The sequence below is a fragment of the Podarcis muralis genome, chromosome 15 (assembly GCF_964188315.1).
Source record: "Podarcis muralis chromosome 15, rPodMur119.hap1.1, whole genome shotgun sequence".
Classification (NCBI taxonomy): domain Eukaryota; kingdom Metazoa; phylum Chordata; class Lepidosauria; order Squamata; family Lacertidae; genus Podarcis; species Podarcis muralis.
In genome coordinates, this window is record NC_135669.1 from 25,261,063 (window position 1) to 25,280,203 (window position 19,141).

The following is a 19,141-nucleotide window of genomic DNA, read 5'->3' on the forward strand; positions in this document are numbered from 1 at the left end:
TACTTTGCAGAACTCTTGGAAATTAAAAATGGGTGTCTTACCAGAAGAACATGTTCTAGCCCAAACACCGCATGTAGTTCTTCTTTGGCTTGGTTGGCCTCAGCTGGATTCCAACATGGCAGCAACAGCTGGAAAAAGCTGAAAAGTCAGGATTGGTCCTTTCTCAGGCTCTTCCAGCCTCCCCTCCAGCTTGTGAGAGCCCCCACCTGCGTGTCCCAACCTACTGGTTGAATACCTGTCCTGTAAGGAATGCCTTTTGCCAATTAGTGACCCACTGACCTACCCCCTTCCATGTGATCTCTGCCAATTTAGGCTGGGACACCCTTGTTGCATACGAAGATGCTGCACTTCTCCCCCCCTCCCCCCACCATGTGAAAGTCTCTTGGCATTTAGAAGAGAACAATAATTTGGATTCTTCAATCTAATCAACAGCAATCTCTCCATCTAGGGTCTCATAGGGAGTTTATTCCTCTTGTCACTGTGGGAGATGAGCATCATTAATCTAACACTGGTGGAAGTATAACGGGTCATCTGGCAGATATTACTATATATGGGATGCTTAAAAGATCCTCTTTAATGAGACTCCGTCCTGCTATTACCTTGGTTTGAAAAATCCTATCAAGGACTTCATTCTTTTAAATATTTAAACAAAATACTCAATATTTAGAGTTTCCTTTAAATATTAACAGTTTAAAGATTATATTCTGACTGTTTCTAATGGAGTGTGTGTGCAGGGAAGTCATCTACTAATGTGATTCTCAACTTCAGGCATGATAGTGTTGATGATCAGGGAAGGGTACAATCCAGCCAAAGCTGAACACTTGGAAGCCCTGTGGATTTCCACGGGGAAGATACTTTTTATGTGCTTAGCTCACTCATTGAAATCAGTGAGTGTTCATCATGCCCAATGTTTAGAAATATCATGCCCACTATTTGCCACCACAGACACATGATGTCTGTGGCTGATGTGGAGGATAGGAACCCAATGGGTTGATCCAGTGCTGGGGAATCAATCCCGATATGGGTCAGGTGCCACAATCTCACATAGGCCCACCATTGGGAGAGGTGTTTTGGCCCATCGGTCTCCTTGTGGATTCCCAGACAGAGTCACCCTTTCTGGACCCCTTTAACGGTGGAGGTGATGGAGGTAATGAAGGAGGTGTTCATGGTGAGTTCCTGCACCTCTTTTTCTAGAAAAATAGCACTGGGCGAAAGTCTGCAAGCTGGCAGTTTGCTTGTAGAAGAAAATTGCTCCTTGGCCCCGAATATGATGACTAATTAACCATAGCAACGTCCTTACTCCAACTTGCCCACTCCCCCACTGAGCAGGCCTCTAACTGTCCGGGTGGGTGGTAAATCATGTGTTGGTCAACCAAGAGGGTGGTCTGCTCCAGGTCACCCTCCTAAGTACCTTAGGGACAGGCAGGGCACAACCCCCATGGCCATGCCGTGATTGTGGGCAATATCCACTCTTTTAGAGGGTCCAGCATGGCCAGGTGGAGGGTGGCATCAGGCAGCCACCCCCTCCTCAGCCATGCAAGAAGGTGGCAATATTCCCCTGTCTGGCTACAGCCACACTGTGCGGCAAATGTCCCCCCGCCCCCTGGAGCTCCAGATGAGCAGATATTGCCCCGAATAAGGGTGTTCCCATCAGCAGAATGGATTTCTGTAATGAACAAGGTAGAAATGTATATATATGTATTAATGAGCAATCTAGATTTCAAGCTGAGTGAAGAAACATGTTTACCATAATCTTGTCATGGATTGTTTCTACCAAGATACAATGAGAAGTTATGTTCATAACATGTTGATAACTTATTATCGCATGGTGCCAGGGTTGCATGTCTTTCAGGGGAAGGTCTGTTGCTTAGTGATATAGCCCCTGCTATACATGCAGAAGGGATGCAGGTGGCGCTGTGGTTTAAACCACAGAGCCTAGGACTTGCAAATCAGAAGGTCGGCAGTTCGAATCCTCGCGACGGGGTGAGTTCCTGTTGCTCGGTCCCTGCTCCTGCCCACCTAGCAGTTCAAAAGCACGTCAAGTGCAAGTAGATAAATAGGTACTGCTCTGGTGGCAAGGTAAACGGCATTTTCTGGTTTGCCAGAAGCAGCTTAGTCATGCTGGCCACATGACCTGGAAAGCTGTACGCCGGCTCCCTCGGCCAATAAAGCAAGATGAGCACCGCAACCCCAGAGTCGTCCACGACTGGACCTAATGGTCAGGGGTCCCTTTACCTTTACCTTTATACATGCAGAAGGTCCCAGGTTCAATCCCTGGCATCTCCAAGCAGGGCTGGGAGTGAACTGTGCCTGAAATCCTGGAGAGCTTTTGCCAGTCAGTGTAGGCAATCCTGATCTAAATGGGAAGGAATTCAGTGTTGCACTAAGACAAATGTTCCATCAGTGTATGCATTTCTGCTTGCCTGATGGAATGGTGCCCCTGCTTACTCCCACTGCATGCTCCCCTGACCCCTCCAGAACCAATGGGGGGGCACACATGGAAAGGAGAAGAGGGGAAAAGTCCCATTGAACTTGTGGGACTCATTGTGGTGGCTCCTGCTACCGCACCTATGGTCTGGCTTGGTATAATGCAGCTTCCTGTGTTCCCCACATGGCTCCAGCACTGTAGCTCAGGCACCATTTTGGCTGCAGTCCCAGCCTGTTACAACTCTGAGTCAGCTGATTCCCATGAGCCAATCCCTGCCCACCAGGACCTTTTTAAAGCCGTAGCCTTAGTGTTTGCTTTGTATTCCAAGGAACTTCTCTCTAGTACAAGGATAGTCCCTAAGCTCCTGCCCCTCCTTCCACCCTTGATTGGTGCTCTAGATTTGATTTGGACAACACAGCTGCTACTGGGCCGCTTGGATGGATACGAACTCCTCCTGTTCTCAGGACCTGACCACCAGAAATGACACTCCCAGGGACCCAATGTTTGGCACGATGCTTTATTCAGAGGCATGAGATCTCAGATGTTTTTGAGTAGGCAACAAAGGATACCTCCGTCTTGCTTTGTTTGCAAGCTTGCTGGGGGCATCTGCTTGGCCACAGCTGGAGAAGCAGCAGTGCACCAGATGATCCTTTGGTCATCCAGAAAGATTGTTAGGAAGCCTGAGCCCAGTTCTTTTCTGCAGGGCCCTAGATTTCCTGCCTCTTCCCAGTCCCCGCTTTTAAACACCTAAACCTAAAAAACGCATTTTTAGTCTTGCTTACTGGGTGATGCATGCTGTAAAGTGCAGTGCCGGGGAGACCATGTTCTATCCACCACTTTAATTTCCCAAAGGAAGATCTATACATGGATACACATAGGTGTCGTGGGCCTGCACCCAAAGCCCTATAGGTACCTAGCGGTGCTCCTGCCTTGATCTGGCACAAATGGCTTCCCTTAAGTGGGGTGGGCACTGGGGCTGAATGTGGACCTTCACTGGCCTATGGAGGAGAGCGAGCATATGTTCCCTCAAAATTACAGTCAGTGGTAGCTTACTCTGGAATAAGTTGCTGCATGCTGGAATCGAGGCCGGCACTCAGGTTGGTATGGGATGATTTTGCACCCCAGCCATCATGATGATGGGAATAATTGGTGATCCTAGGGTACTTTGTTTTTGTTGAGCGCTACTGACCTGAGCTATATTCAAGCTGATGCCAGGAGGAGGAATTGTCCACATCTCATTAGCAGGGCTCTGTGTCAACATGTTTCCCCGAAGCGATACATCTGTGCCATCCAAGTAGGCCAATTATGATAACTGACCGTCTCCCAGCAGACAGAAACAAAGGGATTACAAATGCAGTCCAAAATGTTGACAAGGAGATTTTGGTTTATGAATCCTCCCCCCCCCCCCAAATCTAAAGAACTGCTGTCCTGTTTTTCTCCTCTTCCTCAGCATTTGCTAGGTGTGATTCTTGATGTTTTACAGCTGCAGCTTTGAATCTTCCTTCCTGCTCCCCCCTCCCCTTAGGGAAAAAAACAAAACAAAAAACTGGGGACCAGGGCTCATTAGTTTCTAACTCCAGTAATCCATTCTCTCTCTTCTATACAGTGCTTGGAATAAAGTAGCTTGAATTAAAAAAAAGTCCACTGAATTAGTTCAAAGACCTCTGAACGACACCTGAAAGTTGCTCCCATAACTTTTGAGTGAATTGAATGTAGATTAAATTTTAGGGTGGAACTTTGAACAATTTCCAGTTAAAACCTTCAACTTCTTACATGTCGGTTTTCTTTTTTTACACTTTTGGGGGCCTTTAAGCTTAAATATGATAATTGTTTGAAGGAATGAATTAAGCTATTCACATCCCACTGTGTCCATATTTTGATGTTGTTGTTTTAGTTGTTTGAAGTACACTGTATGCCTCAGCACAGCTGCTTGTAACATTGTGAATACTGAAAAGTATTTTGCCAATGATCATTTGGATGAACTTGAACGGAACATGAGCCAAGATAGTTCATTTTGTAAAGGGGGACCAACATGAACTAGAATTAATTTCTTTTTGGACACATTCACCTAGAACTAGAATTAGTTGCTTTTTAAAAAATGAACTTTCTAAGCTCTGACATTAAGGATCTGGCAGCTGCTAGGACGTTTCTGAATTAAGGATAAGCTGAATTGCTTGTTCCCATTCTGGAAAGTTTGGGTGATTTCACTCTGCCAGAATTCCAGAAGTTTGTGAAATTTGGAATGGATTCTTCAGTTTGCACTGAGGATGCCTTCCAAGGCCTTCTGCATCCAGGATAACTTTACATGCTCCCAACACTTGTAACATTGACCCTGTTGCTGCATTAGAGGTTTCTGGGCATAGAGATGGAGGCCTGTGTGGCCTGGGAACCAAAAACCTGAATCAGAACAGGTACCTGGACAGACTAGGCCCCCATTCCTGTATTTAACGTGTTGTGCTTAGACCTAGAACTCTTTAATCCAAATTAGGTACCTAGGACAGATTTGCTCCTAACTCCCTCTCCCATAATCAGCTCCTGGCCATGACACAGTCCTTAGGCCTCCACTTGAAATTTCCTTAGATACCCATATTATTTCACTTGCAGAGGTGAAACCCATGTGTCTGCAGGGGGTCAGGGCAGGGGAGAACTTCCAGAAGAAAAAAAAATGCAGAATTGGACAGGGTTAAAATGCTCCTCTCTCTCACCCCAAGAATTGGTCTTCCCCCTCAAAATGCAGCTACAGTAATTCCATTGTCTTAAAGGAAAAGTCTTTAAAACAGAATCCTACAAGTTTTATTAAGTTTATTGTAGTTCTACCCTGAATCACTAGGTGGTGCAAAAAGCACTGTAGAGACATCTACTGACAAATGAAAAGCATTACATCAAAGTATATATTGAAATATCAGCTGAAGAGGAGGGGTTCATTGCGGTTCCAGTCTATGCAGCATCTACACTTAGATATATGGCTACACAATCAACCAGATAATTTAAGCGGAGAGAAAAACACAAAACAGCCATATATCTCATATGAAACTCAAAACTGCAATGTGTCTAGTCTTCTCTCTTGCCTGTGCAGTTTTCTGGCTGGAGTCTGATGGAAGATGGCTCAATTCGAATAGAAGAGGCAACGGAAGAAGCTCTTGGCACATACACCTGCGTGCCTTATAATGCCCTGGGTACAATGGGCCAGTCCCCCCCTGCCCGACTCGTACTGAAGGTATTTATTTACTTTTTAAACATTAGTATCTTTCTCTTTAACTGAAGAGGCTCACAAAGCAGTGTACTCACAAAAAAAGAGAAGTAGTGTGGCACTGCATACCCTTAGGCTTTTATTCTAAAAGGCATGGCACACAAGGAAAAAGGAACAGGGAAGAAGGAGGGCAGAACACCCCCCCCCCCCCCCGGTCAGGCAGCAGTTAGTTTGAATGCAAATGGCCCACATAGCCTATTGGAATGGCTACTGCCAGGTGACATCTGAGGGAAGGCTAAAGGTGTCTGGTCTCTCAACAGAGGCAGTTGAATTGCTCTGCTTCTCCCTCAAGCTCAGCAGCCTGATGCAATAACTCTGAGGGACAGTTGGGAAGAGCCAGAGGCAGCTAGTATCTCACCTCTTGATATATTGCTGTTCTGAAAAGCTTGTGAACTATGCATATTGCACTGAGCATGCCTAACTTTGGATGCAATCCGCATCCACAAAATGCCAGCTGTGATGGCAAGACGACTGTTGTGAAGCTCTCCTGGCTGGGTGTGGTGTGGGGGGGCACAGTACAGAGCCTCTCTGGGTGCCCCAAATCAGATCAGCTCACCTAAAGTGAAGCGACCACAGGCTGTGATTTAAAGGAATTGTAGATTCATTCGATTGAAATGTGTCTGTCTGATTCTGTTGCTAATGTGATAGAAGACAGATGCCCAGCCCTTTTGAGCTCAGAGGCCCCCTTGGAAGTCTAAGAAACTGCCACGGACACCACAAGTATCCATTTCATGGGGGTGGGGGTGGGGAACCATTATCTGGTGATGCTTAGACCCTCCCTGCCCAATGAGCAAAATTCTTTAAAAACAAACAAACAAAAGAAAGGCAGGCTCCTTGAATAAAATCAACCTAACAACTGCAAAATGCAAAAAAAAAAAAAAAAGGAAGAACCCTTAATTTAAAAAATAAAGTGGGGAGGGGCATGAGGATCTGGCAGCTACCAAGGGGTTGTGGTATCTGAGTGCACCAGGATGCCTGTGGGGACCCCAGTGATATGACATACTATAACAATCCACCTTCTAAGAAGCTGAAAAAGTCAGCATGCAAATGTCGAGGAGGAGGAGGAGATGGTGCTGTCAGTTGGAGGCATCCAGCAGAGAAGATGACCTGTCAATCTGCCAGCGTTGGGCAGCTCTTACACACTGTCTCCATGAAATGGACAGTGAATGTGAGTGTGTGCGCACGATAGCATCGTGCAAGCCAAGTCGAGCAAGCTGCATGCTTGCATGAGCGTTGTGAGCAGCTAAGCGTTGGTGGGGGAGAGTGTGCGAAGGGAGAACGAACACAGAGAAGGTATTGCACACCCGCCTCATCCGTGAATTTACATGGGTCAGTGATTGTATGTATGTCAATGTAATCTGTTTAACCATCTGGCTTTTGGCAGACTCATTAACTGGCTAAAAGTTCTGTAATTGGATGGCAGATTTTTTAAATGCAGGTTTCGGCTGTGCGTTCAATGAGAGTTGTTCGATTTTTTAATTCCCCCCACCCGCCTTTCTCTCCCCTTCTCTTCCCTCCCTGGCTGCAGGACCCGCCCTATTTTACGGTGCTACCAGGCTGGGAGTACAGACAAGAGGCAGGGAGGGAGCTGTTGATACCCTGTGCTGCTGCAGGAGACCCCTTTCCTGCCATCGCCTGGAGAAAGGTACCCGGCCTGCCAGAAAAATCTGCAGTGCCTTTGGCTTTTGATGAATATTGCAGACAGAGAAGCCACACTCTGTCCCGGTAAGAGCAAAACTGCAGGTTCAGCTGCTTCGCTTCGGGCTGTACTACTGCCGCCCCCGTCCCACAGGTGGGTGGGGGAGAGACCCAGCTCCTAGCAAGGAAGCCTTAGAAGCTGCAGAAACCTTAGCCACCGTCAGCCAGCAACAGCAGCAATTGCAAAATGAGCCGCTCTGTTTTATTCATTTCTTTATTGCATTCATATCCCACTTTTCCTGCAAGGAACTCAAAGTTTCCCCTCTCCTCATTTAGTCCCCACAACAACCTCATGAGATAGCTTTGCACAGTGGCCAATGAAGCTAATCCAAGGCGTGATTATTGCTAATTGAAAACTTTTCCAGAAAAAAACAAAAACAACCTCATGAGATAGGTTAGGCTGAGAGGCAGCAACTGGCCCAAGATCACCCACTGAACTTCATAGCTAAGTGGGAGTTTAAACCCTGATCTCCTGTGTCTGATGCTCTAACCACTGCACCACACTGGCTCTCACTTGCCACTTCCTCCACTCACTCCTTTGTGCCAGTATCTACTGCAGGTCCCCCTCCCCCTTGTGGACCCCTCCCTCCAGTGCTACAGTTGCCCCAGTGCAGTGCATGGGACAGACTTGCCTCTTTCTCTGCTAATATTTTGCAACATACTGCCAGATCAAGCCATGATTTGCTGGAGCTACAGATGAAGGAACCTATTAGTTTTGCTTCTCTCGGTTTTCCATTTTTCTACTCTTAAATCCAGTTCTCTACATTTCCCCAGCAATTTTCATATTTATTTTTTTTTTTGGGGGGGGTTCCTCCTGAAAATCTTGTCAGCATTTGAGTGCAAATATCTCTTAATACACCTTTGTTTGTACTCAGTTTTTACTAATGTGCACATTTTTGCAAGCAATTTCCCTAAACACAATGCATTCTTTTTCATTATTTTAATGAAATATATGTATGTTTATTCCCACTTCCCCTTAATATATACATTTTAGACAGATTGATTGGGCAACCGCATTGCAGAATTTGGGGAAGTGTGAATTTTGTAGGATAGCCGCTTTTTGTTCTGTGCATCAGCTTGAGACGCGCAAATTTGGTAGTTTCTCCTTAAAATGTAAACAAAACTCAAAATTCTCTCCCGCTCCTAGCTGGAGTACAGTCAGGAGGACGCTGTCTCTTAACTACAGCAGTCTTTCATATGAGGAGCATTGTGATTTTAGTGTTGAATGGGACCTTGGGAGGTAATCCAGTCCCACTCCCTTTGCTTGATGCAGGAATCTTGCAGCCCTAAGAAAGAGTAATCCTGCCTCTGCTTAAATGCCTCCAGTGAAGGCATATTTCTTACAAGTAGTGTATAAGCTCTGAGCTTTCCCACCCCAAAACATCTCGTTCAGCTGCTGCCCCACTGGGTGTCCTCCCTCAAGCTTTGACTCTTAGCAAATGGACAAGGGGTTTCTCCCATTTTGTGTCTGCTGTGAGAGATTCAGCAGGGGGTAAGGTCCAAACCAAAGCCACCAAGTGATATCAGCTTTCCCATTTTTCTGTGATCTTCTGTTTTGCATTCTCCCCATTCTGACTCTCTTAAGAGTCCTAGCCTACTGCTGCTTGTCTAGCTGTGCTCCACATCTGGACTTGGGCCCCTGAACTTCAGGGAAGGGGAGTAGCTCAGTGGTAGAGGATCAGCTTTGCGTGCAGAAGGTCCCAAGTTCAATCCCACAGCATCTCCAAGTAGTATTGGGAAAGACACAGAGTCTGAAAACCTGGAGAGCTGCTGCCAGTCAGTGTAGACCAGGCATAGGCAAACTTTGCCCTCCAGATGTTTTGGGACTACAACTCCCACCATCCCTGAACATTGGTCCTGTTAGTTAGGGATGATGGGAGTTGTAGTCCCAAAACATCTGGAGGGCGAGTTTGCCTATGCCTGGTGTAGACATTGCTGAGCTAGGTGGACCCAGTGGTCTGATCCAGTATAAGGCAGCTGCTCATGTCCTCAGGGTGTCCTTGATTGCTGCTTGGACTGTCTGTACCTCCTTATAGCATCGCATCTTCTTTCTTTTTGACAAGCAGAAGCAACATACACTGTCAGAGGTCAGGAGGGGGAGATCTCTTTTGTCCATTGCTGCAGCTAAAGTGATTCCCATGGCCAAGTGCCACCCTAAACATCACCCTATGGCCGTCTTCTGGTGCAGATGCGGGGAACCTTTGTCCCTTAGGGTGTTGCTGAACTGCAGCTCCCATCATCCCCACCAAGCACAGCTGGTGGCAAGGGATGGTGGGGCTTGTAGTCCTGTGGTTCCCATACCTGTTCTTTGGGAAATGGCACTGCCTGAAACCCAAGGGAAACAGAGTGATTGCCTCATCATGCAACCAGATATTAATAGGGTGAATGCAGGTGAGATCCATGGTGTCGTAGCTCCCTCTAGCGGCCTAAAGCTTTAAACTAAATAACAGTATGTACAGAATGCAAAAGAATATCTATCTACCAGTGACCAGATCAGCTGTCATGACTTTTGACCCATTCCACAAAGAATCCTGGTAACTGTAGTTTTGTGGCATGGGGGGTATTTTTTGAAGGGACTCCTGAAGAACTGCAGTTCCCAGGATTCCTTGGGTTGGGGGCCATGGGCATTAAAACTGGCCTAGAAGTGGTTTAAAGTCATAGTGCAGATAAATATATGCACTCAGTGTTTCATATCCCAGAATTCATCTATTCTGCCTCCCAAATATTACTGTCTTTTTTAAAACATACATTACAATTATGTAAGGTTCATAGCTGTTAGGTGGGCCGCCTTCAGTTGCTGCAGAATTATGCAGGCATTCAGGTCACACGGAACACTTCATCTTTTTGTTGCCTGACCCCACTGACCTGCATCCTTTGGAGGGTGAACATCTGCAGGGAGAAGCCTGCTGTACTCAAGTGGGTGCTTTGCCAGTGGGGTAGTAGAGCAGGAACATTTGGGTACTTTTTTCCAGCTATCACGGCCATCACTACCAGTTGTCAGAAGCAGGTGCCTCTTAAGGTGACTGTTAGAAGAAAAATATTACTCCCTTTCCCTTACGGGGTATCTAAGAGCCCATATAGAGTCCTTAAGTAGGTTCTCTAATGGTAGGAGAAAATAACAGAGGCCAACCAGAGTATATTGAGAAGCAAAGCAGCTAGTAAGCATGATCTTTATTAAACTGTTGCAACAGGGTCCCCCACTCACCCCACGCAGGGAGGGAGGAGAGGAACCTAGAACAATGGTGTGCAAGCTCTTATATAGACATTTGAAAATTGCCTCCCCTGTAGCTCAAGTCCACCCCCCAAAACATCATACATACATTACTGAAGGGGTGGTCTACAGCAGAAAACCTGTCTGCCAAGATACCTAATGGTCACTGATTGCTTTCATCTGGGCATCCTTGCCATTCTTTTGTGATGATAAATACTCAGTTCCTGAAGTTCCTGAATCCAGGTCACAGGCTCACCCTATTCATACACAGATACACCCTTCAGACAGGATTTGTTAGCCAAAGACAAGGGGGAGGCTTTCCCATTTCCTTCCTCCTTGCAGAGAAACATTTGAGGTCAATTGGGAGAGTCAAAATGGTTTCAGGATTGCTCTCCTGTACTATTTCAGACACGTAGTTTATATACTTATGCATGTGTTTGCCTTGTAAGTTTATGAACATAGAATTCCTAGAACAGTGGCTAAGAAAAATTAATGCATCAACCCACCATCAAAGAAGAGTGGTAGATGCAGATTTACATGTGTTACTTCATAGATGTACTGGATTTCTGTTTTAATTATTTCTAAATTTGTACATCTCACTGTAGAGGAAGCAGACTATGGGTTGATTACCTGTGTCTCTGCTCAGCCTGCTGACCAGCTGCTAATTGGGAATGTGTAACTTCAGGGTTGTTCCTGCTCTTATTTCTTGCGATTCTTTCTCATTTAAACTGGACTTGAGCCAGGCAACCCTTCAAGTAAGGAACTGTCCACTGTGAAGGGGGTCCCCTGCCCAAACCCCACTTTATCTGTGCAGCAGAAGCACCCTCATGCCCATTCCTTGCTCTGTCCTTGCCTGCTCCCTCATCTCTGCTGGTTCTCCAGCTCTCCCTTGTACCTCTTTGTGCTCCTTTCTCCACACCTGCCTTACCTGCTCATACCGCCTTTTGGGAGCTGACCTCTCTGGCCAATGATTTTGCCAAAGATGCCTCCAAGTGTCTGCAGGAAGGGCCCAGAATCGCACCCCTCTCCCAGTTTGTGCTAGCAGCATTGGCATCGTGTCGCCTCACTCTGCTGCCCTTGCGACATGCCTCTGAGTTGTGTTTTTTCTCTCTTTATTTCTCCTTCCTTTCCCCTGTGCTTTCTCTGTTGTTTGACCAAGGTAGGGAAGCCCAGTAGAAGCAAGCACAACACCCTTCCAAGTGGCAGCCTCCAGTTCCGATCTCTCAGTAAGGATGACCACGGAGAGTGGGAATGTGTCGCTACCAACATAGTCACAAGCATAACTGCTAGCACTCATCTGACCGTCATCGGTAGGTATGGGAATGGATTGGAAGCGTTCATGGGCATGGCCAAGGCATCAAACGGGGAATGCCATGGATGTTTGTGGTTTTTCTTCTCCTGGAGTGAAAAATGTTATATTTGCTATTGCGGATAACGGTCCTGAGGAAGCAACCATTTGCAAATAGTTCTCACTGAGCTGTGGGGAGAAAAAAAAAACCAATCAGCATGAACAGTTGCACTGTTAAACCAGCAGTGCTGTAGCCTTGTCCCCTTCAGTGCAATGGTGGTTCAGAATTGTGGGAATTAGACTCTAGTTCCCATTTAGCAGAGCTTTGTGGAAGACAGTCCTGGGTCTTTTAAAGTTTAAAGAGCAAATAGCTTTTACATAGTGTAAAGCAACGCAGGTAGGTGATACATGGGTTGCTAAAACATCTTACATAGATTAAATTGTTACAGATGAACTCTGACTCTGAGGCAGACAGCAGCACAACACAGCATACCTGCTGGTCTAACTGTTAAGGCTGTTCAACTAACTGCCATAAAGGTACCAACTGCCATAACTGCCACAGAGCACATGACATCACAGAGTTCTGAAGCTCTTGCGATTAACCCTTTACATACACATTAGTCAGATAACAATGTGTAATAGTGTGGCTTGAAATAAAATAAAATAAAATAAAATAAAATAAATAAAATAAAATAAAATAAAATAAAATAAAATAAAATAAAATGAAATGTAAATCAGTGCTCAAATTACAGTGCTCAAAATACATTTCATGGCAGTCCCTTAAAGGTGCAATTTTTTTACAGTTTTTTTTTTGGGGGGGGGAGAATGATAAGGAGTCAGGAAGGGGACCTTGTGGGTTTTAATAAGGACCCCCTCCCCTTTCTCAACCACTGGAGCACTGTTTTTAAGTGGTGACTGAATTGCAGTAGTTGTGAAATAGTCTTGCCTGTGCTTTTTAAACCTTGGAACTATAGCAGTTTGGGAACTGGCACCCTTCAGAACTTGGCGCCCTGCGCCACTAGCCTCTATGGGTAAGACGCCCCTGGAGCAGGTGTGGTGGTATCCAGGAAGATGGAAATATCTGTAATAAGGAATGCAGTTCTCTCTTGACCATTGCAATTGAAAGGGTAGGAAGAGAAATGTTGAACAAAATCCTAATGAGAGGTTATAACCAAACAGGACAGGATGTCTGAATGTTGGTGGCGAGAAGGAGAATGGAATAGAGTCCGCTGAGGAGGAGGGTTGGATCATGGCTGGCTTCTGAGATAGAACACAGCTGATAGTGTCTCCAGAATAGGAAAAGAATGGATTAGGAGAAGGCATGCTGGGAATGAAGGGTATGTAGAGAAAGCAGAAGTGCAACGGAGGCTGATCTCCATATTTAGAAAGTCTGGCCTTTGTGTGTATGAAGAAGATATCCAGTTTTAGATCCATACTGGAGGACAAGTAAAATTCCCAGATACTGATGTTTCACTGAAAAGAGCCAACTAGCCAAGGTCTGGTGGTATACCATCAGGTTCATAAAGTCTCCTAGGTAATGCATAATTGATCCAGTGCTGGGGATAGATAAACAGGGAGGAATGATTTTATCTTATTTATTTTAGAATCAGGGTTCCTGATGAATTCAAGGGTTTTTTTCTTTTTTGTTTTGCAACATCTGCATAGTGTTGTTGGCATTAAATTGGCAGTATGTATCCCCACCCATCTAATCCTTATTTACTATTTCTGGGGAAAATCTGATAAGTTTCTTTAGAAAACAGCAGATATCACCTGTTAGTGCTATCTCAGTGACCTCATCTGGAAGCATGTTTTCTTGAAAGTTTGACCTGAGATAAAAGAAAATACTGTTCTGCCACCTTTGAATGAAAAAATGCCAATCCATCACCCTGTGTTTTGGGTTGAGTGCTGTTTCCCCAACTTCTCTTTGCCTCTCTTTTCAATGATTTCATTGTGTGGACTTTTCAAGTGTCCCATCTGTTTGCTCTAGGAGTCAAAATGCTTGAGCCTACAGCCAGCAGAGTGGCTAATGGATAATTGGAGGGAGGTGATGGGCTTCTCTGTGTCAAGGGAGGCTCATATTTCTTGGATGATCTTTGTGGCAAATGCCATGTCTGAGTCATAGATGGTTCCCAGGAAGAGAAGATCATTTTTTCCTTTTAATTTCATGCTCCAGTGAACCTGTTGCTAAAATCTGCTCTTTAATTCTTTTTTATTTTTTAAATTTTATTTTGGCTATCTCTTTAGATGGGTTGAGGGGGAAGAAAAAGAGCATCCTTTCTTGTAGGTTGGTGCAAGTTTCTCACCTGCAAATGATGAGTCTAGACACATATATGGCTTCAGGGCCTAGCAGGATTCAGGCCCCCAATTACTCAGATTTTGGTGAAGAACCATAGCTCAGTGGTAGAATATTTGCTTTGCATGCACAACATCTCAAGTTGAATTCCCCGGCATCTCTGAGTAGGGCTGGCAAAGAATCCCTGTTTGAAAGCTGCCACTAGCCAGTGTAGACAATGCTGAGCTAAATAGCTCCAGTGGTCTGACCCTGTATAAGACAGCTTCCTATGGACTCACATCCTCTGTGCTTCCTTGATTACTGCTTTGGTTCATTTGCACCATTCCAAAGCATTGCCTCTTTCCTTTTACAGATAAGCAAAAAGGTAGAGGCACAATCCACTTCCTAGCAGAAGGTGGACTGCAAAGCCCTGTTCAGAAAAAAATCAAATGGGTGAGACTAGCAGACATTTCTAGGGAAGGATATTCCATAGTTTCGGGGCAACCTCAGAGCAAGCCTAGCTTCTCATATGACAATATAACCTCCAAACATATATGTGGAGGGGATGCAGAGGAGGGAGAATTGTGAAACCTCATAATTATTTGATGACTAAGGGGTTCTCTTTGGTTTTAGAATATTGAATTTTCCCTGGATCACACTCTATTTTACCTAGAAATAATGTGGAGTTTGCGAGCAGTCATGTCTACATAGACCTATAATAAATAATGTATCTTTTTAAAGATAATGTGGTTCTGGAAGGTCCACAGGCCCCAATGCAGCACACAGACCACACTGATGCAATGGTGTGAGCAGCTGAACCTCCCTAAAGTACAGGTTGCATGGACTGGTTGTGTATCCATTTTAGACATAGTGATGACCACCAACTTGGACAGCTGTAGAAGAGCATTAGACATACAGTGGTGCCCCGCAAGACGAATGCCTCGCAAGACGGAAAACCCGCTAGACGAAAGGGTTTTCCGTTTTGGAGGTGCTTCGCAAAACGAATTTCCTATGGGCTTGCTTCGCAAGACGAAAATGTCTTGCGAGTTCCTGCAGGGTTTTTTTCCTCCCCCCCTTTTTCCCAAGCCGCTAAGCCACTTATCAGCTGATCCGCTAAGCCGCTAAGCCGCTTAACAGCTGATCCGCTAAGCCGCTTAACAGCTGATCGCTAAGCCGCTTATCAGCTGATCCGCTAAGCCGCTTAACAGCTGATCGCTAAGCCGCTTATCAGCTGATCCGCTAAGCCGCTTAACAGCTGATCCACCAAGCCGCTAAGCCGCTTATCAGCTGATCCGCTAAGCCCGCTAAGCCGCTAATAGCGCTAATCCGCTAAGCCACTAATGGGCTTGCTTCGCAAGACGAAAAAACCGCAAGACGAAGAGAATTGCGGAATGGATTCTTTTCGTCTTGCGAGGCACCACTGTATCCACACTGAATAACGATATCTACGGCTACTAGTCATGGTGTCCACATTCTGCTTCGACTGTTGGAGGCCTCTGAATGTCCATTGCTGGGAATTACAAGTGCAGAGAACTTCTGTTGCACTCAGAATCTGCTTGTGGGCTCCTCATAGTCACCTGGTTGGCCACTGTGAGAACAGGATGCTATACTAGATGGGCCTTTCTCCTGATCTGGGAGGGCTCTGCTCACGTTCTCATGAAGTGACCCATGGATTTGTGTTGCTTCCAATGGACAAAGACAATTGCAGTATTTGCAGAAGAGGTTTCTGTCAAGGGTTGTGAAAAGAGGGAAGCTGCCCACTGGATGCTGCTGATGCTGTTGCATTCCCCTGCCCTCAAATTAATAATGTCAAAATTACTGATGTTGCATGGTGACACCCTCTCCAAAACAAGGTTGCCAGCTTTGAACCTGGTTGCTTGGCCCTTTAATTTCCACTTCTCTCTTCCTTTGCTTCTTAACAGCTATGTGCTCTCTCTTTATTTTGCCCTGGTACTTTGTCCTGATAAGGACAGAAAATAATAAATATGAAGATAATGGAATGTATAATATAGGGTAGGCTACCCAAATTTAGAAAATTCGACTAAATTATCATAAGGATTGTTAAACATACTAATGATCTCAAAACAGTAGTGATCTCAAAGATAACAACAACAACAACAACAACAGTAGTAGTAGTAGTAGCAGCAGCAGCAGCAGCAGCAGCAGCAGCCAGGGACTCTCAGGGCCAGGGACTGAACGTGGCTCTTCAGCTAGCCCTTTGGACTCTGCCACACATTCCCAGACCATGCTCTGTGCCTTCCTCTATTGCTTTTACCTGGTTCTAATATGTCCTTGAGTTCTGATGGTACCTCTTACTTGCTTGTAGGGAGAGTGGTGTTTGTCTGGCCACACCCACCATTGACATGTGGCCCTTGGGAGATTTCCCATGCAGGAATGTGGCCTTCAGGCTGAAAAAGGTTTCCCATGTCAGTTTTAAAAAACAACTCTATAATTTGATGTGCAACCATTTTTTTCTAATTATTTCCTCTCGGCATCTTAAACAGTTTCATTCTTTTTTCTCTCCCCCTCTTCCCTGTTTTCAGGCACAAGCCCCCATGCCCCAGGCAACGTGCGCATCGCTGTTTCCATGACCTCTGCCAATGTTTCCTGGGAGCCTGGCTATGATGGTGGATATGAACAGACATTCTCAGTTTGGTACGGCCCTCTGTGAGTCATCCCAGCATGCTTTGCTCTCTGCTTCTTTTCTTTCTCACTCGGCCAGAACTCGGAGTTGGAAGGGGCCTTGCCCTTCTCAGGCTGGAGTTCCCCCAAACAGCTTGTTTTTAGCCTGATGTGCTTGAATGCCAATCACTCTAAGCGAGCCAGCAAGGGTGTCAGGTGTACCCAATACTTCTTCTCCAAAGAGGAAGATTAGCACAGAATAGGGTTTTCTCCACCCCTCTCAGTGGTGCCTATATCCACTGCTGCGAGGCTGTTCATGTGCTTTGTTTAATATATTTATCTCTTGTCTTTGTTTCCATAATGGAACTCAAGATGTTGTAGGTGGGTTTCTGGGCACTGACCAGGCCCAGACTTCCTGAGGTGCAAACCAGAGGTGACATCAAGCATTTGATTGGCCCTTGTGTGCTTAGCTTTTTGTTTTACCAAATAGCAGCCAAAGGGGGAGCAGGGGCCATTTGGAGCAGAACCCCAGCATTGGGGGAAGGGGGTGTTGGCACTTTGTCCCCCCTGCTATCACACTCTTGATTCCCCCTCCAGCTGCTCTTTGACAGTTTTTCTCCCGCTCTCATCACATGAGAATTTGTGGTCCCTCAATGAAGCTGAATGTTGGAAAACTCAGGACTGATAAAATAATGTCCTATTTCATGCAGCAGATAGTTCAACTACAGCACTTGCTACCACATAGCTTGTGTCTCATGAAGTTGAATGCAACCTGCCAGTCATATATTCATGGTTTCATCAAGTGTTTCCTGTTTGATTTTGATTCCTGTACAAAGGACAGGACACCCAGTTTTGTTTAAAAGTTTCTATTGAGTGGTTTCTCCCATTCCATAGTTTATTTTATTTTGTCATTTAAACCCCACCTTTCCTCCAAGGAGCTCAAGGTGGCATATTGTTCTCCCCCACCCTTTTTTTCCTCGCAACAATTGCTTATAGCTCATGATTTTATTCATGATCATTATATCCCAGGTCTTGTGGGGGATAGGTAGACAGATAGTAGCTACATTGCCTATCAGCACAAGCTAGCTCAGAGAGCACCAGGATTCCAGAGAAGGGAGCATAGTTCAGAGGGTAAACTGCATTCATGGCAGGTGGAAGACCTCAAGTTCAATCTCCAGAATCTCCAGTTAAAACCATGGTGGGGTACCTCTGGCCTTCCAGATGTCATTGGACTCCAACCCCTGTCAACCCCAGCCAGCATGACCACTAGCCAGATATGGTGGGAACTGTAGTCCAGCAACATCTGAAGGGCCACAGGTTCCCTTGCATCAAAACTATCAGGTAGCAGCAGGTGATTGGGAAGGACCCTTCTTTGCCTGAGGCCCTGGAAAGCTGTTGTCATTCTGTGCTGGTCTAGATGGGCAAATTGGTGTAAGGCAGTTACATGCCTTCCCATTTCAAGCTCTTTGCCAGATTAGGCAGGTGCTCAGATGTTGCTGCAGCACAGCAAATTCATTGCCTTGCACACGGCTTGGCAGAAAGAGACTTCCAAGCTGATTGACATTCTGTCACTCTGTTGACTCTGAAGGAAAAGTAGAGGTGACAGCGACCTGCATTTCAGTTGTGTTTCTCATCTCAAATCCTTGGGGATCTTCTCCCCACCCTTTCTTCTCCTCTTATTCTCCTCCCTCCTCTTGATGGTCCAAGCTGACCAGCTTAGGGGTGAGGATGGTGGGTTGCTGATGGAGCAGAGATTGGCTATGTGCTTCCCCATCATAAAATCTACCTGGCTTCCTGAAGAGGATAAAGGTAGCACTTGTGAAAGTGAGGGTTATATGATTATGTAAAGAAACAAAACGAGGGAAGGAAGGAAGGAAGGAAGGAAGGAAGGAAGGAAGGAGAGATGGGAGATAGGAGTGGGATAAAGGAAAAGGGTGTTGTGGGGGGTGGAGGAACACAGATCAATCAAGGGAATAGGCTTAGAGTACAAAATTTATGCAGCTGCCTCTGTGATTAAAATATCATCGCAAAGAAACGATTAAACCATCTTCACTCTGTGAGCTGTGTCTCACCTTGGAGGGGAACAGCCAGATTGCTGTCAGCTGTCCTGGCAATTTTTACCCCATCACATTGTTGAGAAACAGGGATATTTTCAGAACCTTTAAAACAAAATAGGTTAATTTTCTTTGGCTTGGGTCTGTGCAAGGAGTCCCCAGGGGTGCGGGAAAGGAGCATAGGCATCTGTGGCAGATGCTTCTGCATTAAGCCAGCTCTGTCGATACAAGACGCTTCCGTTTTTGGAAGGTTCCCAAGGCAAAGAGTAGCATGTAATGGCTAGAGGGTTAGACTAGGATCTGGGAGTCCAGGGTTCA

General features: G+C 45.7%; 1 protein-coding gene across 3 annotated transcripts in view; it reads left to right on the plus strand.

Moving 5' to 3' along the window:
- Window positions 1-19,141, plus strand: part of IGSF9B (immunoglobulin superfamily member 9B) — a 137,870-nt gene that overhangs the window by 74,422 nt on the left and 44,307 nt on the right. For 2 of the 3 annotated variants that reach the window (XM_028708928.2, XM_028708933.2), the window contains exons 9-12: window positions 5,505-5,645; window positions 7,207-7,323; window positions 11,747-11,897; window positions 16,691-16,814. In XM_028708928.2, the coding sequence (XP_028564761.2) occupies window positions 5,505-5,645; window positions 7,207-7,323; window positions 11,747-11,897; window positions 16,691-16,814 (533 nt within the window). The remainder of the gene's footprint in view (window positions 1-5,504; window positions 5,646-7,206; window positions 7,324-11,746; window positions 11,898-16,690; window positions 16,815-19,141) is intronic. The other variant, XM_028708929.2, reaches the window with a different exon arrangement.